This window comes from Callospermophilus lateralis, chromosome 1 (genome assembly GCF_048772815.1).
Source record: "Callospermophilus lateralis isolate mCalLat2 chromosome 1, mCalLat2.hap1, whole genome shotgun sequence".
In the NCBI taxonomy this organism is placed as follows: domain Eukaryota; kingdom Metazoa; phylum Chordata; class Mammalia; order Rodentia; family Sciuridae; genus Callospermophilus; species Callospermophilus lateralis.
In genome coordinates, this window is record NC_135305.1 from 23556214 (window position 1) to 23583859 (window position 27646).

At 44.3% G+C, this 27646-nt stretch overlaps 2 protein-coding genes across 5 annotated transcripts in view; one reads left to right on the forward strand and one right to left on the reverse strand.

The window, feature by feature from the left end:
* The window catches only part of Cep41 (centrosomal protein 41), a 42530-nt gene extending 34747 nt beyond the window's left edge, over positions 1-7783 (forward strand). For all 4 annotated transcript variants that reach the window (XM_076860405.2, XM_077110461.1, XM_076860426.2 and 1 more), the window contains 6 exons: positions 226-370; positions 2358-2509; positions 2903-2970; positions 4014-4128; positions 4592-4807; positions 5439-7783. In XM_076860405.2, coding sequence (XP_076716520.2) covers positions 226-370; positions 2358-2509; positions 2903-2970; positions 4014-4128; positions 4592-4807; positions 5439-5587 — 845 coding nt within the window. In that variant the 3' untranslated portion in view covers positions 5588-7783. The remainder of the gene's footprint in view (positions 1-225; positions 371-2357; positions 2510-2902; positions 2971-4013; positions 4129-4591; positions 4808-5438) is intronic.
* A 7387-nt stretch (positions 7784-15170) lies between these two features.
* On the reverse strand, positions 15171-21231 carry Cpa1 (carboxypeptidase A1). The gene is made up of 10 exons (XM_076860440.1): positions 21167-21231; positions 20629-20710; positions 20041-20274; positions 19713-19814; positions 19094-19195; positions 18804-18914; positions 18312-18402; positions 17663-17862; positions 17138-17222; positions 15171-15358 (listed from the first exon to the last, which is right to left on the reverse strand). The coding sequence occupies exons 1-10, from the start codon at positions 21229-21231 to the stop codon at positions 15171-15173; spliced, it is 1260 nt and encodes a 419-aa protein (XP_076716555.1).
* Positions 21232-27646: the final 6415 nt, after the last annotated feature.

A 27646-nucleotide genomic window follows, 5' to 3' on the forward strand; every position in this document is an offset into this window, starting at 1 on the left:
AATAGCATCTTATAAAAATAGTTTTCACCTTGCAGACCCCCCCCCCCACTGAAAGGGTTTTGGGGACTCCTGGGGTCTTTGCATTTTGAGAACCTGTGCATTACAACTTCTAGAAAAATTTAATAATGGTGATAAGATTTTCTTGACTTCATTTCTGTGGAGCTACTTAATATAAGTACGTACAAATTCTGAGGTTAAATTTAATTGTCTCATTTGCAATTTTAGACAATGATTCTGCATCTTCAGACCCCGATGCTGAAATTGCTGCCAGGACCAATGGAAAAGGGAACCCCGGTGAGCAGTCACCCAGCCCAGTCCAGTTCATCAACAGTGCGGGAGCAGGGGACTCTAGTCGCTCTACTCTTCAGAGGTACTCTCATCCAAGTCGTATTTTACCTTCAGATTAATCTAAACACCAATTTCAGTGATTTAATTACCTTAGAAACAGAGCTGGCAGTAGTGAGGTCCTATATTTTAATTCTGGCCCTTCTGCTTTTTCTTTATTTAAATACCATCTCCTGAATCTTTTTCACCACAGTCTTACTGAATTAATATAAGAACATATTAGCCAGGCACAATGGCATGCACCTATAATCCCAGCTACTCAGGAGGCTGAGGCAGGAGGATCACAAATTGGAGGCAATTTAGCAAGATCCTGTCTCAAAATAAAAGATAAAAAAGAATGGGAAATATAGTTCACTGGTAGAACACTCCTGGGTTCAGTCCCCAGTAATGACTATATTAATACAAGAGTACTCATTTTCCCTCCTAAGTTCCATTCTCAGCCCTTTTGTAGTAAGTTTATTATTAATACTTAGCTTTATAAGTACTGTTTTTTCTTTCAGAGTAGGATTTTTACCCCCTTTTCTGCCTACTGCTGCTTATAATTGCTTTGTCTGAAATCAGAAAAATAAAGCCCAGAGTACAGCAAAGGAGAGTGAAAGCAGCAATTTGTATTGATTCTTAAATTGGACGTGACTTGTTTTTCTTATTCCTTGGGCTCTATTTCATGTAGCACTTTCTCACAAATATTAACCACTGATTATAGAACTGGAGATGATTTTTAGCATACATTCATCCCTCCTACTGGTAAAACGATTCTACTAGAGAAACTAGGTTCTACTAGAAAAAGATTGCCATCATCAGTATCTCTACTGTGAAAAGACTCTAAAAATGCATTCAAGAAAAGATAGGCCTAAAGGACTTCTACTGAGGATGCAGTTCTATATGAAAGAGAGTTTCTTCATCTTTGGTTCAACAAAATATACACTATATAGGATACAGTCATAGTGTTTATTAGATTTAAATGCAGAATTTGATGTGCTGTGATGGAAGAGGAAATACACCACATACTAAACTGTGGCTTAGCATATGTCTTAATATTCCTAGGAAAGTAACCATCTTCTCAGTCCACTGCAGATATGCTCACCACTTGCCATTTTGTTCATAACACCTCATCATCTTAGTCCTTTGATTCATGTTTTCACCACATTTCCTCTCTAATATTAAGATGGCAACTAATTTTAGTAGCTAGATGACCTTAGAAATAGAACTGTCAGTAATGAATCTCTCAGTTTAATCCCAGGTCTTCCTGTCTCATTTATATGAATGCCACTAAAAATAAAAACCTCTTCAGCTTCAACATTGTAATGTGTCAAATGGATGTAAGTGCAGATAACTAACTGTTCAAAGTTTTAAGGTTCAGTATCTTGTGTAAGTACATTCACATGTCACTTAATAATGGAACATTATGACAAACATGTAGTTAGGTGATTTTGTCATGGTGGGAACATCATAGAGTGTACTTACACAGTGACCAAACTAAAATGGCAACAATATGACTAGGCAATATAATCTTATGGGATTACCATTGCATATGCCGTCCTTTATTGATCAGAATGTCATTATGTGGTGTTTGGCTATATTGGAAATATATAAAATATTATTGCCACTTTATATTTATATGTAATATGCACAGAAACACCTTTAGTTTTTTCCTGTCCTTATCAATCTTTGTTCTGCTTTCTTATACTCCTCAAAATCCTTTGGAATTAACTGTTCCCCTCTTTCTTTCTCTGAATGCTGCCCTACACTTTATACCCCCTTGGCCATGTCATCACCAGGCATTGTCTGGAGGTAATTATGGATACATGGATCCCCACTTGGGGTCCAGGATGATAGAATAGGAATCCAGAGGATCCTGCATTCAGAAGCCAAACACTGTACTCATTTACCTTCTCCTTTGAAGTGCCTTTTGAAAAGACATTGAGCACTCATCTCACTGTTCTAAATGCATTTGACCTTTAAACCACCAAACCCTGACTGTTTTCTCCTGACCTATTTTTTTCCCCTTACAGCGTCATCAGTGGTGTCGGGGAACTGGATCTAGACAAAGGGCTAGTGAAGAAAGCAGAGCCTAACACCAAAGACAAACCTTATTCTGACTGCCCCTTCCTGCTGCTAGATGTTCGTGATAGAGATTCTTACCAGCAGTGCCACATCATCGGAGGTAAGAGAGAGAGGGCTTTATAGTACCTCACTCCCAGGAACAGAGCCTGTTCTTGAGTCCAGGCAGGCTGAACTACAACCAGCATTGACAGGGAGTCCGTGTGTGTAGTAGATCCATTATGGAAACCTCTCATGTTGGCTCCACCATGAGCTCTAAGAGAGGCTGCTGATGGTTCTCAAATGGTTCACAGTTCAACAGTACTAAATGTGAACAGTGAAGTGAAGCTTCATTCTTTGTTCATAATATCCTGTTTCTTTTTATTCCCCAGTGTATTTAGGTTTATGGCTCATGATTTTGAAAATGTATTTACCTCTTAAATTTTAAACCAGCTGGGAACTGGGGCCAAGTTGTACTGAGAACTACAGACTTCTAAACATTTTCTTCTCTTCACAGCTTACAGTTACCCAATTGCAACTCTGTCTAGAACGATGAACCCCTATTCAAATGATATTCTTGAATATGTATCCTTTGTTGTATTTTAAGGAGTTGGATAGGATGAGGATTACAAGAATCAAACGTACCATGAAAGAATGTTTCCAGTGAGAAGGCTGTCAGGTTAGCATATATGAGAATTTGGATTCCTAACTGTTGCTTAGAATCTTGACGATGAAGGCAGATGCTTTCAAACCATGTTGCACTGGGCCAAAAAAACATTAGGTGAAAGGTTATGATCTGTTGAAAGGTAGTCCTAAAATATTTTCCCACCAGAAAGCTTACCCAAGTAGAACTTAAGAAATAAATATTTTTCTATTTTAATTTTTTCTCCTTTAAAATTTTTGATTTTAAAAAAATTTTCCATTCACAAAAATTGTATAAGTAGAAAATAATTAAAATACTGAAAAATATAAAAAAGAAAATGGAAATCTCCCATAATCACACAGTTGGAGCATTGGCTCCCGTTATATTATTGGTATATTTTATTCTGGACTGTCGTGTGTGTATGTGTGTGTGTGTGTGTTTTACAAAGTTGAAACCATACTGTATGTATAGTGGCTTGCTTTTTTCCGCTTCTTATTACAGCATGTCTCCCCATCCTAACATAAGCTCTTTGTAAACTCCATTTTTGATACTGTATATTATCTCATCTTCAGATTTACTATAATTTATTAAACCATTCCTTTATTTTGGACTTTTGGGTGGTTCCACCTTTTTACTATTATAAGGAAGACTTTAGTGAATACTTTGGATATAGAAGTTTTCCAGATTCTTTGTTTGTAAAATGGATACTAGAGTGTATAGTATTTACTTCCTGGGATGAAAAAAACCAAAGGGTGTAAATGAAGTATGAAACTAGTACTGCCTCAGACTATGGTAATACTAGTTCACAAAAGAAAAGAAAACTAGCTCATGTGGTTTCCATGACAGGAAATATCCAGTAACTGCTGGTGCGATGGGTAAGAATGGACTCCTCTGACATTTCCTGAACTCAGAAGGAAGAACCCTAGGGGTTTCTTATAATCTAGGAGCATTAGCTCAGTGCCTGGATCCTTAACTTATCTTTTAGAAAAATGCTCACGGCAAGATCATCATTCTGTATGACGACGACGAAAGACTGGCCAGCCAGGCGGCCACCACCATGTGTGAGCGGGGGTTTGAAAACCTCTTCATGCTTTCTGGAGGTGAGCAAGGCCACCTTCTCTTTGGGACTTAAAAGATAGATCTGTGGACTCACAGTCCTTCAACCCACCCCATCACCTTTTCTTCTCAGTGTATGGAATTTAGTGTTCTCAAAGGAACTAGGAGTTATGTGAATTGTCCTTTAGCTCTATTGCACATGTTTTTAATTCCTAAAATAACAGTGTTGCTTCAGGGCTCTGGAAGAATGCTGAAGATTTGAGCAAAAGGATTTCTTGTGGAATTCTCAGAACATTCCCGTGTAACATTTTCTGGTGTAATTTGCTTAATGGTGAAACCGTTAGGAAAGATTTCATGTCCTTGTGTTGGCTTCAACTTGGTGACCAAAGATTAGGAGACATGCAGGCTTTTTTTCCCAGGGTTTGATGTGGCCTTACCATGTTAATCCTGTTTTTGTTTTGTTTGTTTTATGTTTGTTTATTTATTTTGATGCTCTTCTATGTCTAGGTCTAAAAGTCTTAGCTCAGAAATTCCCAGAAGGACTGATTACTGGTTCCCTGCCAGCATCTTGCCAGCAGGCCCCACCTCCTGGTTCTGCCCGGAAACGATCCAGCCCCAAAGTGCCACCCCCACCGGCTGAGAACAAATGGAGATTTACCCCAGAAGACTTAAAAAAGATAGGATATTATCTGGAAGAGGATCAGGGTCGCACAGACAATCCTAGTAAGATATTTTGACCTTTGTTTTCTGTGAAACTTGAGATTTGTAGCTTGAAATATTCCCTCATCATATGAAAAACTTCACTTTCCTATTCAGATTCTTAAACTATCTGAAAATATGGCTGATCCAGGTATGAGGTAGGGGTGACCCCTGAGAGTGGTAAGAATTAGACATAGAGAAGAGTTTATCAGTCAAAGGGTGCATCTCAGGCAGGGTTGAGCGCAGCATAAGGCATTCAGATTCCTTCTCAGGAAGTTTTCTTTCCATTGCTTCTGGGTACATTTAAGCCACCACCCAGCACTTTCTGGTTTGTCCTCCTGTCTTACCTTTGCCCCTCTTTCCTTCTAATCACCCCTCATCCTGCACCCCTTTCCACCAAAGGAAAAATGAGAGACTAGGTTTGTTGGGGATAACAGTGAGGAAGCAAAACACTCCATCCCTTCCCCCTTCCCCAACTGCAAGTGAATCTCAAGGATGAGGAATAGGTCATCATTGGCCCAAAGTACATGCTGCACCAGGCTTCATTAGCTTAAAAGTGGTGGTAGACTAGGACTTCATTAGCTTAAAAGTATACTTGGCGGATTGTTCCTGGAATCATTCTTGTTGCTCAGCTCCTCTTTCTTGCTCCCTCCAGGCCGGCTGAACCAAACTAACTCCTCTGGAAGAGACTCCAAGGTGCCTAGTGCCCGCAGTAGTCAGAACCTGCCCACTGGGATCCCTGCTGGCCACTCGAACCCCCGAGCACTTGGCAGTGGCCACCTGCAAGGCAAACCCTGGAAGTAAAGACTTTATCTCACTTAGTCAAATAAATGTTTCCCCTCCTTTCAGAATCCCTGTGCAGTTCCCAAGTTGGTCATTTTCAGAACCGCTGTAGAGAAAAGCCCATGCCATGTCCGGTAGGCCATCTTCCCTCTCCCTGTCTCCTCATCCTCTCCTTGCAGCCAGCTCGGGAAGGATTTTGACAGATAACCACAAAAACCAGAGGCATGACAGGCTCTAGTGTCCTCCCTATTGTTTACAGAATATTTAAGTCTTTTGAAACTGAATAGGAAAAAAAGGACCTCTCTCTCTTTTAAATAAGGTCCAGCTTGTTTGGTCTATATCCAGTGTTGTTTTGTAAATACTTCAGTCACATCTGCTGGTATGTTATTCCCAACCAGTTTTTTTTGGTGTTCATTATTGATTTCATGAAGGCTTCTCCAGGTGGGCTTGGAGTGGGCAACAGTCCCCAGGGTGTGTATGAGCCTTGTTGGTTCTAGCCACCCACAGGCTCACACCAGGTGTGAGTGGCTTTCTAAAGAGCTCTGCCCAACATGCTGTGGCTCTGTTGGGAGTTCAGAGTCTGGTACCTGTGAGCATGGCTTAATTTAAGATTTTGTAGAGAAGCACTACTTTCTTTAGCACTCCCCCTCGTTAAATGGTTTTCTGGGGCCAGAAAGGTGTGTACTCTCCTGTCTTCACATTGGGAAGAGGGATCACCTTGGCCATTGTACAGGCCTATGTTGGGAACCCCTAGAAGCCACCAGAATGGTCCCTCACTTGTAGTCTGTATATCAGTTGTAAATTTCCATTGCCTGATGGAGTTCATCTGCGTTAGATGAGTAGAAATTATGACCACTTGAAAACACGAGTTTCACTCAAGCAATAGGAACACACAAGGTGAGGAGGACTCTGAAGTCCTTTGTCAGGCTGACAACCCTTAAGCCCTTGCTTTAAAAGACAGTATTAGTCTAATTGAGTAATTAGTGCAATTTCCTGCTTACTTTTCATTCTCACGACTGAGCTGTGATTAGGAGGTTGTGATTATAGATTCTGGTTTTGGCCGGAATTTTGAATCAGCATTAATTGAATTGCTAGATGACTGACATTCATTCTGTTTAATTGGGTGAACAAAAGACCTCAGGTAAGGATGAGGCGCTCTGAAATCATACAGAAAAGGAAAAGAGCCTTGTTAATTTTTATGGTCTGTGATCGTAGCTGTGATAAGGACTAAGGAATAAATTGTGTTCTTCGTCATGGCAACCAGCTTCTGAAAGCCAACTGAAAATTGCCTATCCTTAGGTGGTTACTGCTGCTGGGTAAGATTTGCCTTAAAAGTACTATTTCTCACCACCAAAAAAAAAAAAAAAAACCTCCGCAGTATTTCTAACGTGGGGGCTGTGTTTGTAAGAGAAATAAACGTAATAAATATTTCATGCAGACATATGGAAAAATAAGTCAGATGCAGCCCAGTTCTGTTTTAGAGTGTGTTTATTCTTCTCTACTTGATTTCCAAAGTGCAACATTTTCCGATGCTTTAGAAATCAAACAAACCAGGGACATTGTTCAGATGTCAAGCCGTGCCCAATTTTCCACAAGATTCAAGAATCTTGTATAAAATTCAGCCAATGTACACATAGCTTTAATGAGAAGCCCGTCATGTTTCCCCATAAATTTATTGCCTGAGAATTTAGTTCAGCCTTTTGCTAATGCCAGAATGCTCTGGCTTTTTATTTTCTTTATGGCATAGATAGAAAAATGCAGATTTTTCCACACTCAACTTTCCCCTAGCGTGGACAAGATTTTCAGCCATCTTTAACACATATACATTTTTAAGGAAAAATATTTTTCTCTGTAACAAAGTTCTGGTTATGCCATTTTAAAGTTGGCTAGTCAGGAGACTAGACTACCCCACCCGATTCTATTTTGAAAGTAAAGGATAGTTTCCCCTGTTGCTGTTCTGCAGTTGCAGCATCATATGTTAGAAACACTACGTATATATTGGAAGTCAGAATTGCTGTGTGTTCAGCAGAGAGATGGAGCAGGTTGAATATATTTGTGTGTGTTTATCTATAGTGCTTTGCCCTATTGGTAAGGACTTAAATTTTCAGAAGACTTGTCAAGATTCTGCACTTTGAGTGTTAAATGTTATTATCAGATTTTTTTTATAAGCTCAAGCTATTGCTTTTAACATTGTACCTTACTCCTTTCTTCATTAGATTGTTTGACATGTATTATTTAAATGATCAGTGATACTTTGTGCAATTATGAATGTTGAAGATTAAAGAACATAGTTACATAGTTACTAATTTGTCGTTTGCTATTAATGTGCTGAAATCTGCCAACTTCTCTCTTCCTCCCTGTCAGGATGATTTGGGGGAACCCCAGGAGACTGGAGTGATTGGAAAGAGTACCTTTTTTTTTTCCTGCATCTCTTAGAAAGGCATATATTCTTTGTATAAATGAATCAGGAAATCATTCCAATTAGAGTTAGAGACCCGCTCTCTGGTCAGAAGGCTTGGTTCCTGTCATGCTCAGGCAGGGACTGATGGCCAGATCATGTCACAGCTTCCTTGTCAGTGTTCTGGGCATTCATTCCCTGCCCTTGCCTGAGACCCCTGAGAAAGAGGACGCTTTACCAACGTGCAGTAACTGCTCTACTGTGCGTCAGTAATGGTCAAATTTTAATAATATGTTAGATGCCTCAAAGAGATGAGTATGTCAGAATGAGAAGAGTGGAGGAAGGAAGGAAGCAAGAAACAAAGAGGGAAGCGGGAGAAGAGAGGCAGAAAAGGAGCGGGAAGAAAGCTGCAGGACTCATTCAAAAACTGAGAACTTCCTGGGTTGTAATAATGTCAGGTTCAGTCTGTTGAAAACTATAGAATGATTCAAATGACCTAAAAGTAATTTCATTTTTTTACCTGCAGTAGGAAGCCAGAACCAACACAATCATATTGGACCTGGTATAAATCAGGATTAAAAGAGAACACATAATGTTCATTAGTCACTCAGGGACTTTTCCTGGGGTGCTGTTTAGATTCTACAAAAATTCTTAAGACTTTAAGCTACTCACCAGGAAAACAGAACAAAACAAAAACCTTTTCTTCTGTAATTCCCTCGTGGAATATAAGTGAAGCCAGAGTCCTAGGCTGGAAGAAATATGTAGGTGATTTTTCTTGTGTTGGTTTTAGTTTCTGTCATGTTGTTTATTGGTTGTAGAGTCTGTCTTTTATTTTATTTGACTTTTTTTAGGGGGATAACTAATTTCTGTCTACCTGGATTCAAATCCATGATTACCTTCTGGCTCTACTCTGAAGATAATCATTAAGATCCTTTCTTTCTCCAGTTCCAAAACTGAATGTTCTCAGTGTCTTTGATGTGAGTTTATTTTCTTCACATTTCTTTCAAAGATGTCTCATAATACTTTCCTTTTCCAAAACCTAAGAAACATGTGGGTTATAATTTATAAGTTTAATTACATTGGGCATGTTAAATATATGCAGTCCAATTTTTTGATTAGCAAATATATTTTTTATATAAAAGCAAAAATAAGACACACTGTGCTTTAAAAAGTGTTCAGAATACATTTGGCTAGTAATACTTCCCTAGATTTGTAGTGATTATTGGAATTAATGTCATGGCATTCTTAAATTGGTATGCAGGTCAGTTATCACATAAAGAAATGTAATGGTGGAAATTTGTCCATCTCAAAATTCTGACAGAACAGGGTACATGATATTGTTGTGTTGACAAAACTGTATTTGTCACAGTATGATCTCCTCATGGTGTCACTTTCTGGTACTGATCATTGTTGTTCTGAATGCAAAAGCAAATTCTCTTTGTGTAACATCCTGAGGCACCTAGTAAAATGTGTGGCCCACAAGATATGGATTATTAAATGCTATTGACTCATGAACTACATTCTGTTAAAGGAGATCACTATGTCTTCCCTTTGAAATCACTTAGACCTTAATAATCTCTCAGAGGGTGCAGATCACCAACTCTGTTACTGTGGCCCTTAAGTAAGTGTTCTTTAACACATAAATCAAGACTGAAATCCATTATGGTGGCCATTCGATGCCACTGTATGTTCTGGAGGCTTAGGAAGCTTGTTTTGTCCCCTTGTGCATCTGGTTTTTGGATCTTCCTCTGTGGAAAGTGCTCAGAGGGGCTAATTGGGTAGTTGTTCCCTGGCTGACTGCCACCTGCCAGGTCTGTTTTCACTGTCTTCTCAGTAGCCTTCTAAGTTGCTGCCATCCCCATCAGAGAGATTTTTTCCAAATCTTGAAGCTTTCCAGATACTATGAGACACTTATAGAGCACCTACTATGTGTTAGGCAGCACTTTCAGATACTCCATTGTGTGTGTGTGTGTGTGTGTGTGTGTGTGTACATATTTAGTTGTAGATTGACACAATACCTTTATTTTATTTATTTATATGTGTATGGAGGAGCAAACGCAGTGACTCACACGTTCCCATAGTCCTTCCAATGTGTTTTGACTCGTTTAATTCTCAAGCAGTCCTGTGAGGCTGGTGTCTCCCTTTTCAGCTGAGGAGGCTAAAGTTTGGGTGGAATGAAGCAGCTCACCCTGAATCATTGAGTAGTTGATGGGAAGCTAGACCCAGCCTGAGGACGGTGGAACATGTTCTCGTAGGCACTCTACCCTGAGCTTCCCACTCTGGGTAGGCACAGCCAGGTCTGGTCCCCCTTGGCAGTACCTTGTTTACCAGTGAAAATGTAGCCTGCCCTTGGCTTCCCTTCCCTCCTCATCACTGAGATTCCTCAGGAAGGCTTCCTCCTGCCACCTGCACAAAAGGCAGTGGAAAATTAGGAACTAAAAACACCTGTGCCCTGGAATATAGTTTTTTTTTTTTCCCACTGAATATGTCAGTGTACAGGGTCCTATCTTAAAAGAAAATTGATCCAGGGTTTCTGAGGTTTATTTTGTCAGTGGACACCCATGTCTTCTACTTAAAGAATGAGAGTTACAAACTTTTAACTAGATTGGGGGGTGGGGGATTAGGCTGTTTTCCAGATAGATTGAACTATTCATTTAATAAACCATCTTGATGTGCTTTGTGTCTATCTCTTCTTTCCTTTGTCATGATGTTTCTAATTCAGGCTGAAACATAAATTGTGAAAATTGACCCATGACCATAGGCCTGAGTTTCCTGGGGAAACAGAGGCAAACCTGCAGCCCATGTCAGCAAAGCCCTTATTTCCACTGCACTGTTCTAAAAATGTAGCTCACACCACAGCTGTGGTTAAGCAGAGACTTTTAATTTTCTCCTTTTACTTTGGCAATAAACACTTGGCAGTCTTGGTCTCTGGGGTTGTTAGATGATGCTCGCAGTTTGAGTTGCCAAATTAATGCGGATCCTGAAAGCTTTGGGGAAGAATTCATTACCCTTTGACAGTTTTTCAGATATAATGTGTGCTCTGTACTTTTCTCAGAGACCTTCCTTGGCCTGACCACTCTGAATGTATGGGTTGGTCATACCAGTTTCCTCTAAAAGTAGCATCTGGATCTTAGTGTGTTCAGGGAATGATGTTCCCATAGTCCTTCCAACCAGAGCCCCTGTGCATCCTCAGATCCACCTAGTCCCACTTGCCCTTGCAGAACAATCGCCAGGATGATGAATAGCTCTGCACTGGATGAGGGATCAGTGAGGTCATATCTGGATCTTATTCAATGACTTTTCAATTTTAACTTCAGGCCAAAGCCAGAGAACTAGAGGTGCATATCTGAGTGTTAATTCGGAGACTACCTGGAAGATTCTTGTGGACCACCAACCGCCCCCAGGCGACATTTGAGAACCATCTGTAGTGGTGTAAGGAAGAAATAAAATGACTTCACTTAAAGATCTTTGAGGGGCCCTGGAGAATAGGCGTTAGCATAATCAATTCCCAAGATTGTGATGGGAACTGAATGTGAGCAGAAAGGGCTCTTGGGAATTTCCACTGGGACTACAGCAGAGTGCTTAGGGAAGGGCTTAGGAGACCTCAGTAATCCCTGTTCTGATATTAACACTGCTGCTTCCAGCTATATCTGGAGTGTAAATTTTTCTGAAGATAAGATAAACTGCAGTGTTCCGGGAAAGATGGTGAAATAAGAGGCCAGAACAGAAGAAGTGAGATTAGACAAATTCTCAAAAAGAATCTGAGCAAAGACTAAGATGCCCATTCAGATGTTTGATATTGAAAAGAAGTGGATGTTAGGGTAGCTTTGTGCACAGATTCATTATCTGGTGTGTTTTGGGGATAAACATCCCCAAATAAACATTGATTATTAAAGCTCATTGTAAGAAATTCTGAAAATCATAAAGAGCAAATCTACTAGCACTACCCAAGTTAGACATAGTTATTATTGGGGGATATGTCCTGAGTATCACCTGTTTGTGTGTTTTAAACAAAAATGGGATTCATATTCAACAGTCAAATTATTTTTTTCCATATTTTTGTTAGTACATTATAGTTGTACATAGTGGTGGCATCTGTTGCATGTGCATATATAAACACAATATAATTGGCCTGATATTCCCCAGTATTTCCCTTTTGCTTCCCAACCTGTCTCCCCCTGGTTCCTTGCCTTTATGGATCTCCCTTTAATTTTCATGTGGTTTCCTGCTCCCTGCAACTTTCTTTTCCTTTTTCCTTTCTAGCTTCTGCACATGAGAGAAAACATATGACCCTAGACCTCCTGAGTTTGGCTCATTTCACTTAACATAATGCTCTCAAGTTCCATCCATTTTCCTGCAAATGACATATTTTCTTTATGGCTGAATAAAACTCCATTGTGTATATATATACCACATTTTTTTTTCAGTCAATTCATCCCTTGAGAGACACTGAGGTTGGTTCCATAGTTTGGCTATTGTGAATTGTTCATCTTTAAATATGTAGTATGATGACTTTATTTTCTTAGGATAAATACCTAGGAGTGGTTTAGCTGGGTCATATGGTGTTCCATGCCTAGTCTTTTGAGGATCCTCCATATTGATTTCTATAGTGCTTATACTAATTTATAATCCCATCAAGAGTATAAAGGTGTTCCTTTTTTTCCACATCCTCTCCAACATTTATTATTGTTTGTATTCCTAATTTGACCAAATTATTTTTTTAAAAAAACTCACTCTATTAAAGTCCAAATCATATGCTGTCAAATTCACCCATTTTAAGTATGCAAGGATTTTTTAATACATTTACAGAATTGCACAGCCATCACAATCCAGTTTTGGAATACTTCCACCTGTAGCCAGCTTCTTTCTCTTAAAGTGCTGTGAACATTTTGTCCATGTCAACACAGATCTTATTGCTTCGAGATGTTATTCCGTCGTGGGCGTGTGTCATATTAGTATCAATACTGATTGTTCTTTACATTCTTTTTCCTTTTTGTTTGACTTTTTACTATTCCAATCTTGTGCCTACATATTTTTTAACTTGTCCAAATATTTTTATAAAATAAATTCTTCCATGTGGATTTTCTGGGTCAAAGAAGCAATATATATAAATGTCTTATATTGCCAAATTTGCCCTCCAGAAAGGTGGCACAAATTTATCTTCCCACTGACAGTATGTGACTGTCCTTACTCCTTCCTGCCGTTGATAACACTGAGTCATCAGTCTTTTATTCTAAGCCAAGCCAATGAGAGAAAAATGACAACTTTGTTTTTCTTTGATGTGCAAGGAATCACTGAGGATCAGTATCTTTCTTACATTTACTTTTTCTGTTTCTGCTTTGGGAATTGCTTATTTATCTGTTGAACTGTTAGTCTTTTCCTTAAACCTCCCTTTACTTACTTGTACTTTAACCCCCTCAAGATCATTAATATTTTCATGTAAGTTATGATATTTTCTAAATGCATTATTTTATGTTTTTATTCATAATTTTTACATTTGATAAAAATGTTTGCAAACAAAATGTAAAGCTCTTCCCACAGTTGAAAAAATTTTTAAGTATTCATAACTTCCATGTCTCCATTTAATAAGCATTTATTATGATTGATATTAATTATATTATTACTAAAGTCATCTTACTAAATTTTCTTTTCTTACCAGGCTTTATTAAATAAAAGGTGATTGTCTTCCTACTTGGCCAAACTAAGCAGTGAAAATAGGTTGAGCTAATCTACTATCTTCTTTTGTTTTGTTTAATTTTTTCTTTTTTAGTTGTAGATGGACCCAATACTTTTATTTTATTTGTATTTATTTATTTTAATTTTTATGTGGTGCTGAGAATGGAACCCAGAGCCTCTCATGTGCTAGAAAGTGCTCTACTACTAAGCCACAAACCCAGCCCTGATCTACAATATTATTGTATGGGTGGAGGAGGATATTTCCCAAAACATAACACAAAGGGAATATTTTCAAATCTTTAGGTTATCCTTCTATAGATACCCAAACACCTCACCTTGTCTCATAAACTTATGTATGCAGTTTATATATACTGTATGTATAGTCAGCCTTGTTCTTGTTTTTCAGAATGTTTGGTAGCAAAAGCACTCCCTCATATCCTCATAAAATGACAAAAAAAAAAAAAAAGTTGACTTTCAGACCACCTTTTGTGAAAAAAGACAAGATTCAAGTCAGTAGAGCTGGAGGCAGCTTGAGATCTGAGCTGGCCAATTCAGGGAGATGTCCCCATCCTCACCCAGACCCTAGTCTAGGCCCACCAGCGTCCCCAGTGACTTCTGTGGTAGTGACCCCAGCTCCACATTTACATCTTAAGAAATATGGAGAAAGAAGCAAAAAAGTAGAGTCTTATTTTTTAAAAAGCTGGGGTACTCTGTGTGCCATGGTGCTAGTCACTAGTATACTGACTAGTATACTGTCCTCACTAGTATACTGTCCTCAGGATTCCCAAGCCCAGGGAGCGATGCCAACTTCAGGCCATGTAGGGAATATGGGCAGGAGAACAGAAAGGCAGAGGGTGGGAACTGGAGGGAGCACAGGTGATGTGCAGGGGATGCTGAAAAGATGTTGCAAATGAAAAGTTAACCACCTCTACCCTTAAAGGCAGAACCTTCAGGCTATATTACAATTAATAAAAATGTCCCTGTATTGGCAATTCATTCTTTATCTTCAGCGAATGATTTCATTTCACCCAATTATTTTCTTCCAATGTAATTAAGGAGTGAGAGGCCATATCTTGCTTTATAGTAATCTGTTTGACTTGACTGCAACATCTGCAGTCACCAGTATTATTCTCTCTCACATTCCAGGTTATTGCTTTTGTAGACGATGGCTACAACCAGCTGAATTCCTTGTCACCATGGGGTTCTGGGCATTTGCTTCACAGCTGTGGCAGCTGCCTGCTTCCAAGATATGCACAAATCGCCCCTGAGGAGTTGAGCTCAGGGTGATCTAATTAAAATAGATACCACTTGGATACAGGATCCTAGAATACAGGGGAGTTAGGGATCCTTTAGTCTAACCACCCATGTTTCCAGTGAAGTCTTCAGGAACTAAATCACTTCTGCCCCAACTTTCAGAGGTGGATGTGCCCCATGCACTCCACATACGAGCCCCAAGATTCTGCACTTTGTATTCTCAAACTTTATTTGGATGGGGCCAGAGAGAAGGGAGAAGGGTGCCAAAGGGCCAGTTCAGTAGGGGTGATTCAGGGTGTATTCCATAATGGTCATAAGCGCCAGCCATGTCTCCTGAGCCGTAGGGACAATCTGAGAGGCTGGCAGCAAGAAGCCATAGCGCCCACTGTCCCGGAGCTCGAAAGTAAAGGAGTACTTGATGCCCTGGTTGTAGGTCCAGTCAACAGTGCTTCCACTGGCTTGATCTGGGGCCAGAGTGAAAACAGAGGAAGGGTCAGTCATTTTGGAAACATTTACATAGGCCAGTGCCATGCCAAGCCTTGTGCAATGCCAAGCAGAGTCTGTGTCTAGAAAGGTCTGCTGTTGACCAAGCAACCTGGCTTCTAAGAAATTCCTGCTGGGCCTAAGCCCAAAGAGGAGGCCAGCATTGGTTGCCGCATTCACTGGGGAACACAGTTGCAAAAGCCTGTCTGAAAAGTGTCTCCATCCAATAGTCACCTCAAGGACACCTCAAAATATACCAGAATTATATATATATATACCAGAATTCTCCATTTAGAAGAGGAGGTTTAATTCTCTGGGGGCTCTGGTCTGCAGGTAAAAGTGCAAAGATTCAGAGTCAAAGTGAAAGCCTTGGGTCTGTCTTAGGGAGAAAGTTTTCCAGGTTTGCAGTGAAATGTGGGTAATGAAGCCACTTTCAAATTGAGCTGGGGGAGAGAGAGGCAGGCTGCATATCAGAATTTAACTTGACTGCTGAGCATCATGGCGCATGCCTGTAATCCCAGTGGCTTGGGAGCCTAAGGCAGGAAGATCACGAATTCAAAGCCAGTCTCAGCAACTTAGCAAGACCCTGTCTCTAAATAAAATTTTAAAAAATTAAAAAAAAATGGCTGGGGATGTCACTCAGTGGTTAAGTGGCCCTGGGTTTACTCCTCAGTTTAAAAAAAAAAAAAAAAAGAATTTAACTTGATGATGTCAAATGCAACAAACTCCTTTAGGATCAGAACAGTTTCTAAAGAAGGTCTGGGATCAAAAATTAAGTTATCCCTGGGTAAGACTGTGATCCACTCACCCCCTAAAACCTGGGCACATGGGCCAGGAAGTACATGAGGTGGGTATGCAGTCCACCCCTCTGTTCCCTGTACCCCACTTCTGACTTCCAGTACTCCAATTCAGTTTCCTGGCTATTCCCAAAACACACCAGGCCAGAACACATAGTAAAGCCTTTACCCAGAAAGTTCTGCCTGGAAGGCCCTTTCCTAGATAGATATCCTCTTGGTTTCCTGCTCATTTCCTTCAACACTGGCCCAAATTCCACCTGCCTCCAGCCACTTGCCTCTAACCCTCAGTTTTTAACCTCCACACTATGCTGCCCGATTCTCCTCACCCAGCTCTGGTGCCAGTTTTTCTCCCCAGCATTTTTTTGCCTAACCTGAATTGTGTACTTAAAATGGTTGTCAGTCTCCTCTCCTAGAGCATACGTTTTCTGATCTTTGCTTATTTTATTCATAGTTATATCCCAAGCACGCAAAACAGGGCCTGGTGCAGAATAGGTGCTCACTAAGCATTTGCTGACTGAATTCCATTTCTGTGTAGTAATGCTTCTCCCACAGGCATCGCATGTACAGTATAAGCAAGTGGGGAAAAGATCAAGTATATTCCTTAATTAAAGGGTGATGGAGAAGTGTTTTCTTTAATTGAATTTCCTGGGGATCTGTGAGTTCCAGCAGAGCTCTCCACCCCATCCATGCATGAGTCCTGACAAGCTAAAGTGACAAGCGTGCTCAAAGGAACCCACAATTGAAAGCGTCAAAGAAGACAAGTTCATGCTAGAAAAAGGTTCTGCGCACTTCTCCAAATGACCAAACCAGAAGTTGTCAGGCATAAGGGACCTGGGTGCATACCCATGCTCCCAGGTCCGGATGCCTTTGGCTGCTTCCTTCCATGAGGGATGCTCCCTTGGGCAGGAAGAGCCAGCTGATGTTGGTCTGGGGACTACCTAGAGAGATTATACAGCCACTTACAGATTGTTGTGATGATGCTGCCATACTTGTATGTGGTCCCGTACAGAGAGGACAGAGCTGTCACAGCAGACTTGGCCAGTTTATCCTGTAAAACACACAAGCAAGGCCAGTATCATGGACAGAGTAGTCCAGCTGGCAGGGTGGTCCCAGAGCAGCACCTGCAGAAGGGGGCCCATGGGAGAGAACACAGAGCCTGTTCTGCCCTGCAGGTGATTAACAATGCCATGGTCCTCTGTTCCTGCAATATGGATGGCTGTCCCTTCCCCTCCCTTTAGTTACAGTGCAGCTCTGAGTGTAGTGCTGCAAGTTGAAAGTCCAGCCCCTTGCTCAACCACTCTGTGCCTCAGTTTCCTGGAAAGAAAGAAAGGCTAGTCCAGTAGTTGGTCTTTCCAAATCATCGGGGGTACAAGGGAAGAAGGGGGTGCTGAGCACACTGGCTCTCAGCCATCAGGCAACTCTGTTGGGTGAAAGCCCTGGCCTGCCCAAAGCTGCCCTTGGGATGAAGGGCAAACAGGCAGCACCTACCAGCTCTTCCTTGTCAGGGGCTGGTTCTGATGTGTAGCCATAGGGGTAAAGGAGGAGCTGGGAGTAGCTGTGGATGGAGATGAAGGCCTTGATGTTCCCGTGGTGGTTCACAAAGTTCACAATGGACTGGACCTCCACTTCTGAGTTGGGGAACTTGCCTCGGTACTGGTCGGAGCAGGGATTGCTGCTGGAGCCAGCATCTGTGGGAGGGCAGAGGGCAGAGCTGGCATTTCCTAACCCAAGTGGTGTGGCTTATAGGGCTTCCACAGTTCCCAGTTCTTTATATGGAGCTGGGAGAGGTGGGATCCAGGCCCTCGTTAAGGAAAGACCAAAGCCTTCTTATAACCTGGGGACCTGTCTCCCTTACCAGTCAGGTTTGGCCTAAGCTGAGGCCAGTTCTTCCAGTGATGTGGCAGAGACAGGAAAGAGTTGAGGTTAGGATAGAAAACCCTGAGATGAACTTTCAGACCTTAGTTCCATCTAGAAGGAACTTCCTTTTACAGACAAGGACCTCCAACTCTGAAACCCCAGGTACAGGGCTAACACCCCACTTGCTACCTTTTCCTCACTGCTGGTGCAACTAGCCAGGAGAGTAAGAAGCTGTTCTGGGTGGTCCCATGCCTGCCCCCTAAATCACACTGGGCCTTACTCCCAAAGCCAGCGTCCCAGTTCCTGTTGGGGTCTACACCAACACAGAGGGAGTTTGATGTGAGGGATCGAGTTTTGCGCCACATGCGATTCTGAGGAAAGAAAAGGGATCAGTCAGCCCACTGCACTCTGCATCAGAAACTGTATTTGTGTTAAAAATAAAAGTAGGACCGGGAAGCAAGGTCTGGGGTGGTGTGTCTCAACTGAGGACAATTTTGTCCATCATTTTGCAGTGTCTGAAGATACTCTGGGTTTTTCCAACTGGAGGGAAGTGGGAGGTGCTACTGTATCTAGTGGGTAGGAGAAGATGCACAGGTTGGCCACAACAAAGAACCACCTGACCAAAATGTCCATAGTGTCAGGCTGAGAATCCTGTCCAGGAGGGCAGTTCTGCTCACCCCTCCCATAACTTAGGGGGCTGGGAGAGGGTGAGTCGCTTATGGGGCTAAGGCCAGAGTACATCCCACTTTCCTTGAGAACAGAAAGATTGTACCTTGCTGTGGGTGAAAGCAAAACCGTCAGGGTTGGTAACAATCTCCAGGAAGATGTCCATGTTATTAAGAATGTTAGTTAAAGCGGGGTCCTGGCCATAGTCTTGAGTGATCTGGTGGGAGGAGGCAAGAGAGGGAGAGGGCAGAGTGTTCCAATCAGGAATCTGCCATGCTGAGCAATGGACACCTCTGGGATCACTGCTTCTGGAAGGGAAAGGGGATGCCAGGGTTTCTGTGGCCCCTGGTACCAGTCCCTACCAGGCGAGAGCTCTCCTCACCTCCCCAGTCTTACCTTCTTTGCAAACCAGACTCCGCTGGCCTGAGTGACCCACTCCCGGGAATGGATGCCTGTGTCAATCCAGATGGCAGGACGGTTGTTCCCTCCAGTGCTGAACTAGGGAAGAGGCAGGGAAATGGGCAAGGGGAAGGTGGATTCCCCAAAGGGAAATCCACCCAGGCCAGAGGCTACCTGTTCTCTGGTATCTCAGGTTGAAGCTTTGTTTGTGGGACCACCCCTCAGGTGGGTTGAACAGAGATCCCACAGAGCTTGACCTCCTGCCCCCAGTCCCAACTTGGAGACAATATGGCTCAACCTGACTTCCAGGCCCCTGCTCTGTACAGTTCTCTGTGGGAGGTCACCAACAAAACTCTTGCCTATGCTACCCAGAATACTTTCCATACTGTGACACTTGGTTGAAAACACTTGGGTCACCAAAAAGTTTAAATTGTGTGTGTACTTGTATATACACACCTAACACACCCAGGCCAGCCAGGAAGCTCAGACCTTCCCAAATGTCTACACAGGGAATCTGTATAACAGTGTGAGACCTATGCCCATATACAGATGACCATGGTGGGGGCCATGAACATCTACATGTGCCCAAGAACATCTACATGTGGGCACCCTTTACCTTCAGCACATAAATGGGTCGATCTTCATAGGTTTTGCCAATCTGGATCTTGCTGACAAGCTGTGGGTGCTCAGCCACCAGCAGGTCCAAGAAGTTATAGATCTGAGATGGGAAAGAAGGGAAGAAGGAACTTGGTGGCTTCTGGGTGCCCAGACACCTCCCTCAACAGTCCTGCAATGTGATGGAGCCATGACCTGGATCACACCAGCCACATATAGACAGAGCAGGTGCCTCCCACACCCAGGTTGACCCTGACTCAGGCCCACGCTCTGCCCGCTGTGAGGAAGAGAGTGGTGCCTGAGGGGAGTGGCCAAAGGGCTGCCCTCACCTCCTCCAGGGTGTGGTAGGTGGCGTAGTTAAAGGTGTCAGTAGATTGGACCTGGGCCCGGAAGGCGAACATCTGCTCCTGTTCCTCATCCAGCAGTGACTGCAGGTCCTTGATCATGATCTCGTACCTGATGTCTTGGGCCTCCAGGAAGATTTTGACAGCCTGGAGACTGTGAAAGGGCACTCGGATGTCGATGGGCGAGCCAGGCCAGGTAGGGCCTTTCCAGAAGTCCAGCTGGGGAGGACAGAAGCCAGCACTGTTTGAGAGGGCTAGAGACATCAGCCAGGAGAGCAGCCTGGGACAGGACGAGCTTGGGAGAGGGTGTTGGTGCCAGAAGCCTCAGTATAGAGGGGGATGGAGCATGGGAGTTAGCGGCAGAGATAAGGAAATGGAAAGGGGGTTCTGGCACTTTGTTAGATGCTCCAGGGCAGCAAGATCTGAAACTGTGGGGTTGAAGTCACTTCCTAACTGGACCCATTCAGTCCAGTGACTATTTCTGGGAGGTACCAGTGACTATAAAGTCGGGGAGTAGGGAGCCCAGCTGGCCTGGGAGGTACCGTGGGGTCTCTGGGTCTCCCTGCCTCTGACCTGCAGGTGCTGCAGGTCCTCCAGCTCCTTCACCTTCTGCACCTGGGCTTCGTCAGCTGCAAAGATTCGGAGCACCTGGTGCCTGGGCAAAGTGGGAGGAAAACTGAGCACCCCAGCCAGTTCCTGCCCTGGCTGCCAACACTCCCCAGAGCAGGAAAGAGGCGGCCTGGGATCCCCAGTGTGGGCCTGGGCCCTCTGGCCTGGAGTAGGAAGAGGCACCAAAGTCTCTGCCATGGGAAGCCAGGCTCTCCCCATCTTGGAAAATTCTAGACTTATTGCTGTCCCCATCTATTTAGATTATTTTTCTCTCTCCCAAGTGGGCCAGGCCTCCTCTCTCTTCCTCTACTGCAAATTCCTTCTCATCTCCAAGGCTCAGACTGTCCTGAGACCTGTACCTCCGCCAGCCTGCCTCCCCAGGGTGGTGCCAGCCGTGTTCTCTGGCTGGTTCCTGCATGTCTGGCTCCTCCAGACACTGGCTAGGGTGAGTCCTCCCCGTCTCCCCTCTGGGCTCTCGTCCTCCTCCTCTCCACACTCCTACCCCACAAAGTCCTCATAGCCAAAGACAGTTCCCAGCAGCACACTCAAAACCAGCAGCCCCCTCATGCTGCAGCCATAAAGGTCAGACTGAGGTTGACACTGAGATCTGGGCCTTTTAAACCCAGGGCAGCGTTCTCCTGGCTGTGCCCGAGGGCTGTGCTCCTCTTGCACCTGGACCAGGTCTCACAGGAAGAGGGGGGTGGGGGTTCCAAGCTCTGGCACCTTCTCACCCTCCCTGATATGATAAAGTGGTAGGGAATGGGGCAGCTGGAAAGATAAGCCAGGCCCGCCCTTGGCCATGAGGATCAGCTGGGCCTGAGGTCTCCCAGCTGGGACTCACCTGTGGCCCACAGCCCCAGGCACCTGCAGCTGGGCTGTGGTCCAGTTTGCTTAGGATCCAGTGGAAAAGGGGCCAGGACTTCCAGAGGCGACACAAACTGGGGCCTTATGTGAGGTGTCTCCTTCTCCCATACCCCTGAGTACCAGCTCTGTTCTTAGAATAGAGTTGGGGTCCCCTGCCTCATCCAGCTCCTGCATCTGCTTGGCTCCATGCCTTCCTGGTTTTGTGCAGCCCTGTGCAGGGCACATCCCCTCTGGGGTCTAGGCCATTGAAAGGGACTTCCCAGCCTCACTCCTGGCCAAGGTGCTCTTGTAGGAGTCAGACTGTAGCAGCAGCAACTGAATCAGAAACCCAGTTCTAGCCAGCATTGCCCCCTACCCCACCACCATGGGTCCCCAGGGTCTGTGGTGCCCTTGGTAGAAACTAGAACCAGAGGTCACCTGAATAGAAAGGGCTGTGGGAGCAGGGCCAGACCCATGCTGGGATCGCACAGTGGACAGGAGAGCTGGGAACTCACCAAGGGAATTTGCTTGGCTCTGGTTGCTGATCTCATTGCAGAGATGTGTAACCCAAATCCACCCTAATCCTCAGGGCCCCCAGCACCACCTGGGGCCCTGCTCAGTATCAGGGGCTTGGCCGGTAATGACGGCACAGGAGGTCCTTTCTGGTTTCAATCTGTTCCCTCGGCCTCCTCACCACACCCGCTTCTCGGTCAGCCCTGCTAGGCCAAGGCACGGTGGCCCGTTGTATATGCACGTAACTCTGTCTGGAGCCTAGGAAGACCATAAACTTGGATATCCCCTCATCAGACTTGAAGTCTCCCCCCTCCCTGCTGCACTTGCTCTGCCTGAGCTCCAGCCCCAGGCAGGGCTCACTGCCCTGTGAGGCTTCCTCTGCCGCCTTTCTCCCTAATCTGCTCCTTCTTGGATGAGCTTGGTGAAACTGGTTAGGAGAGAGCAAGAAGCCGACTGCAGACCCAGGGCGAGAGGATACTCACAGGCGAGCCAAATCCGCTCCTTCTTAGAAGGACCACCCCTTTGTTCGTTCACCTTCTGACCCAGCCACTGAGCTCCACCCTGCCGCAATGCCCAGTCAGACCTCCTTGACCTTGGGGAGCTCAGGGTCTAGCAGAGCAGAAGGAACAGGCTAACTGGGGTCTTGTGTGAGGTGTCTCCCTCTCCCATACCCCTGAGTACCAGCTCTGTTCTTAGAATAGAGTTGGGGTCCCCTGCCTCATCCAGCTCCTGCATCTGCTTGGCTCCATGCCTTCCTGGTTTTGTGCAGCCCTGTGCAGGGCACATCCCCTCTGGGGTCTAGGCCATTGAAAGGGACTTCCCAGCCCCACTCCTGGCCACAGTGCTCTTGTAGGAGTCAGACTCTGAGAAGCTGGTCTCTGAGAAGCTGGCGACGACACAGACTTAGACCTCCAGGGACTCACTGGGGCTGCTGTCCTCACTACAAGAGACCCTAACTGCACATTTTATGTGATGCTATATGAAAAGTTTCATGAGGGCTCAGAGATACATTGTGGGCACTCAAGGAGAGGGTTCATCAAGGGGTAGCCTTTGACCTGGATCCCAATGGGAGGGAGGGAAAGGGGAACTGATACTTGAACGCAGAATTCACATTTATTTCTCCTTCATTGTTCCTGGGGTGTTATTCTTGTCTCCTTAAGGAGACTGTAAACTTCCTCAGGCCAGGAGCCTAGTCCTACCCATTGCTCAGGGGTGTCCCTCATCCGGCAGTACTGTGACCTCAAGTGTTTCTTCTGTTTCACACTAGGAAAGGATCTCAAGTTTGAGGTTAGCCTGGGCAATTAGTGAGACCCTGTCTCAAAATAAAAAGGGTTGGGGGATGTGGCTCAGTGGGGTCCATACCTAGTACCACACACAAAAATAGAGTGCCTCATTCTGCCTCCAACCAGCCATCAAAGATGCCCCCAAATCATACAATGTATATGAAGCGGGAAAAGATGAGTTCAATGCTATAAACTGAAATTACTGGATAGGAGGCTGGCAGCATACTAGTAGAGGACAGACTCAGGGGGAAGCTAAGCCTGGGTCCCTCCAGAGCACCTCAGGAAACTACAAGTTATCTCTTGCTAAAGACTAAATTCTAGAATGTAGCTGAGGGGTGAGGCCACAGCTCTGCCTGCCCATGCCATGGATTGTTTCATGTTGGTCCAAAGCAAGGGCAAAGTTGGGGACCCTTAGGCCCAAAGCTGGGGGACAGGCAGAGCATCAAGGCTCATGACCCAGAAAGAAAACACCAGGCTGGGATCTATACTCAAGAGGAAGTCACTGGCAAGGGCTGGATAAAATTTGATTCGTTTTACAGGAAAAAAAAAAAAATCAAATGTCCTAGAATGATGCAGTGTCACAGTGGACAGGTTTTCAGTAAATGTCAAGAGAAAGTCCAGATCTCAGAATGGAGGCCTGCAGCAGAGAGGAGCTAAGCCAGGACAAGCCACCATGTACAAGGACAAATAGGGAGGGTGCTTCTGCTGAGCCTGAGAGGAAAGTTGGGAGCATCCTGTGGGGAGGAGCACTAGGCAATGTCGGAGCCAACAGAAGATCAAGGAAGGCAAAGACCTATTGGGATTAACCCGTGAAAGGACAGGAAACACCAATTCTAACACCAGAGATATCCAGTGTCCAACTTAAGTGGTTCTTTTTTTTTTTTTTCTTGTAATGTATTTTCTTTCTTTATCCCAAGGACAGTTTATAAAATGCTCCCCCATGGTGTCTTAGCTATGGTTTGGGGAATTGGGGGAGGAGTGCTGAGGGGGTAGGGAAGTGGAAGGAGAGCCACAGAGCTTGGCGAAGGTGGTTAGGAGAGAGCAAGAGGCCGATGCAGACCCCAGGGCAAGAGGATACCCACGGGCGAGCCAAATGGAATGGATTTGCAAGCATGTTATTATTTCCAGGGAATGTTCCAAATACTCAGGGAAGAAACTTGGAAGACCAAAAAGGCTAGAGTTGTTCTTCAAAACACCAAGAAGAACATTTTTTGCCCCCAAGCTTGAGATGGAAGGCATCATGTCCCACTCAGGCAGGCCACTCTTGGGGACAAGGCGGAGGAGGCTGGCAGCCTAGCTGCCACATCAGCAGCCCACATCAAGTGGAGACAGTCAGTAGAACCCACAGCTGCAGGCCAGGAAATGGACTTGTTGCTGGGGAACAGTTGGCAGAGCCCACCCCAGCCTCCATCCCAACATACTCATGACTGTGTCTGGAAAGGGCAGCAGCTAGGCCTGGCTTTCAGACATCAACAAAGTGACAAGCAGTGTTCCTCTGAGGAGGTTGGAAGGACAAATCCAGGCAGCCAGATCAGCCTTCGAGGTTCTCAGATGGGACAATCCTTGGGAATGGTAACGTGTTCCACAGATCCATCCCATTGGGCCTGCCCTTGGCTGACCTCCTGCCCTGGTCTGCAGCAGGCCTCTCACTCCCTCCTACGCATCATGTCGGTCTACTGACCAGCTCTGAAGCACTTACGCACCCATGTTCCCTGGATTCTCTCACAGCCTGTACCAGCTGACTGCCTGGGCCTTCTTGTTTTTCTAAAGAAGAATTTTTTACATTAAAAAAAAATTTTTTTTAATAAAGTCATTTTCTTTCTGGCCCAGCGTCTTTCTGAAGTGATCAGAGGGGAGATGGAGAAGGATGGGGGAAGTGGACGGCACCTCACTGGCCTCTTGGATGGCGGCCATTGGCCCATCACCCTCAGCCTCTGCTGCTGGCTGGCCTCACACAGGACTCTCACATTCCAAACTGCCTGGTTGGTTTGTTTTCTTAAGAAAGCAATAACCGCAGCACATTTGCTGTGGTTCTTTATGGGTTTCCATATGTATAATCGCTCTTTCTCTCTTCAGATTTTCCAATGTTTTTTTTCTTTTAAATAAATGCTCATAAATTTTACCAGTGAAAAGGATGAAAAAACATACCTAAAAAGAGTGGTTGTAGGGAGGAAAAAAACAACACCATACAGAATTTAGAAAAACTGAGCTCCTATTTAGCATTATATACTTAAGAAAATTAAAAAAAAAAAAACCAAAATTTCAGGTTTATAAAACATAGAAAAATTCTTCTATAATTTTTCTAACTCTTACATGCCTAAGTCTTGAGCTTTAGTTTCATACACTTAAACTCCCAGGCATTATTATCTCCTTTGGTTTGCAGAGGAGATAACATACAGGCTACTGTGTGGCCCCTCAGTCCTGGGGGAAGCAGCAATGAGCCGGAACTGGGCATGAACCTGGCTCTACTCTTCTCTCAGCCATTACAGTCACACGGGCCTTGTGCAAATTCCATTAACCAGAAGCCCCAATCTTTATAACTGCAAAATTAGAGGATTGGTCTACAACATCTGGAAAGTTCTATGACTTCATGATTACCTACAGCAAGAGGCCCTTCAGATTCTCCCTGCCCCTCAGAAAAGATGTCGCAGGCTCTGTTGACTGTCTTCCCAACATCTGTTCTCCCCTTCCTCCTTAACAATGGGACTCCACTTTTATTTGGGGGCAGCAATTTGCCCAGCTGTACAGCAATTTCTCAGCCTCCCTTGGAGCTGGGTGTGGCCACATGACACAGTTCAACCAATAACATATACATTGAAGTCGGTGGACCAGCCCAGTCAGCTGGCTCGCGTTCTTCCCCTTGCTCTTCCTGCTTGGAATTTAGTCTTACGATGACGGTAGAGCAACCATCTTGCAACCTGTCAAAATACAAGAAATGTGCTGCACAGTGACGTTGAGGCCAACCACCAATGACAGGGGTCCCATAAGATTATAATGGAGCTGAAAATTTTTCTTTTGCCTAGTGACATGTAGCCATTGTAAGGTGGCTGTGGTATACCACATTGCTCCTGGGTTTGCACTGATGTAACAAACCTACCAGCTGTCAGACCTGTACAAGTAGCTCACAGACAATTATGTGGAGTAATAATACTGATCAAGACAGTCAATGACTATGCTACTGGTTTCTGTATTTACTACACTCTACTTCTGATTATTATTTTAGAACATACTCCTACTTTAAAAAAAAAAAAAAGTTTACTGTAAAACAGTGTGACTTTTATACCAGGAGCAGCTGTTCCTGAATCTCTGGATTGCATCATTTTCTTTTGTGCCTAACTTAATCTCTTGTTGTGTTCATTACTGCCCTAGGAGTTGATAGGCTACTGCGCATGCATGCTCACACGCACACACACACACACACACACACACACATGCAGTAGCGTATGTGTGTAAAAGTCATCTAGGTTTGTATAAATATACTCTAGGATGTTTGCACATGATAAAATCACTTAATGACACCTTTCTCAGGACTTGACCCCATTGTTAAGGTTTATGCGACATTGCTAGACACATGTATAGGAGAAGGCAAAGCAGAATAATTAGAAAGGTTTGGGTCCCCATGCATGAAGGAATCACCAAGCCAGTCCACTGCGGAGGACTTCTTGCTACATGACAAAAATAAAACCCCTAATGGGTTAAGCCATAGTGAGGTGGATTTCTGTCACATAGAGAAAAACTTATATGAGACTGAGGAGGAGAAACAGTCCTTCAACAAACATTGAGTCTCTTCTGTGTGCCTGGGGCTACCAGGAGTAGACATCCTGGAACTTGAAGAGGAAGAGTGGGAGAAAGAAGGTTCCAGATGAGGAGCAGCAGCACAGGCCCCGGCCTGGGGCTGGGAAGCAGCTTTGGTGCTGAAGGAAGCAGGGAGGATGCTACTGAGGTTGGAGCTGGTGAGCAAATTATTGAGACAAAGAGGGAGAGGAAGACAGGGGGTCCTGCAGCTCCTTGGAGGGGTTTCATTTCAAGCCATGGGGGGATTTCGAAGATGCTGTTGCCTTATAAAAAGACCTCCAAAAGCAGCGTCAGCTCCAACTTTTGTGTGCTCATCATCTGCCTAGACACCTAGCCAACCGGGCTGCAAAATCCAGTTCCCAGTAGTCCTGAGGGGCCTTGGGTGAGAGTCAGCTTCAAGGTCTGGAGGCAGGTGGGGAACCATGTGCCCTTCATCTGCCAAGCTCTTGGGGCCTGTGCTTCTGCTTAGAAAATAAAGACATTCATAGTCCCCTCTTACAGCTAAGAGAAGGCCCTGTGCAGAATCGCATAATGTCGTGAGAACCATG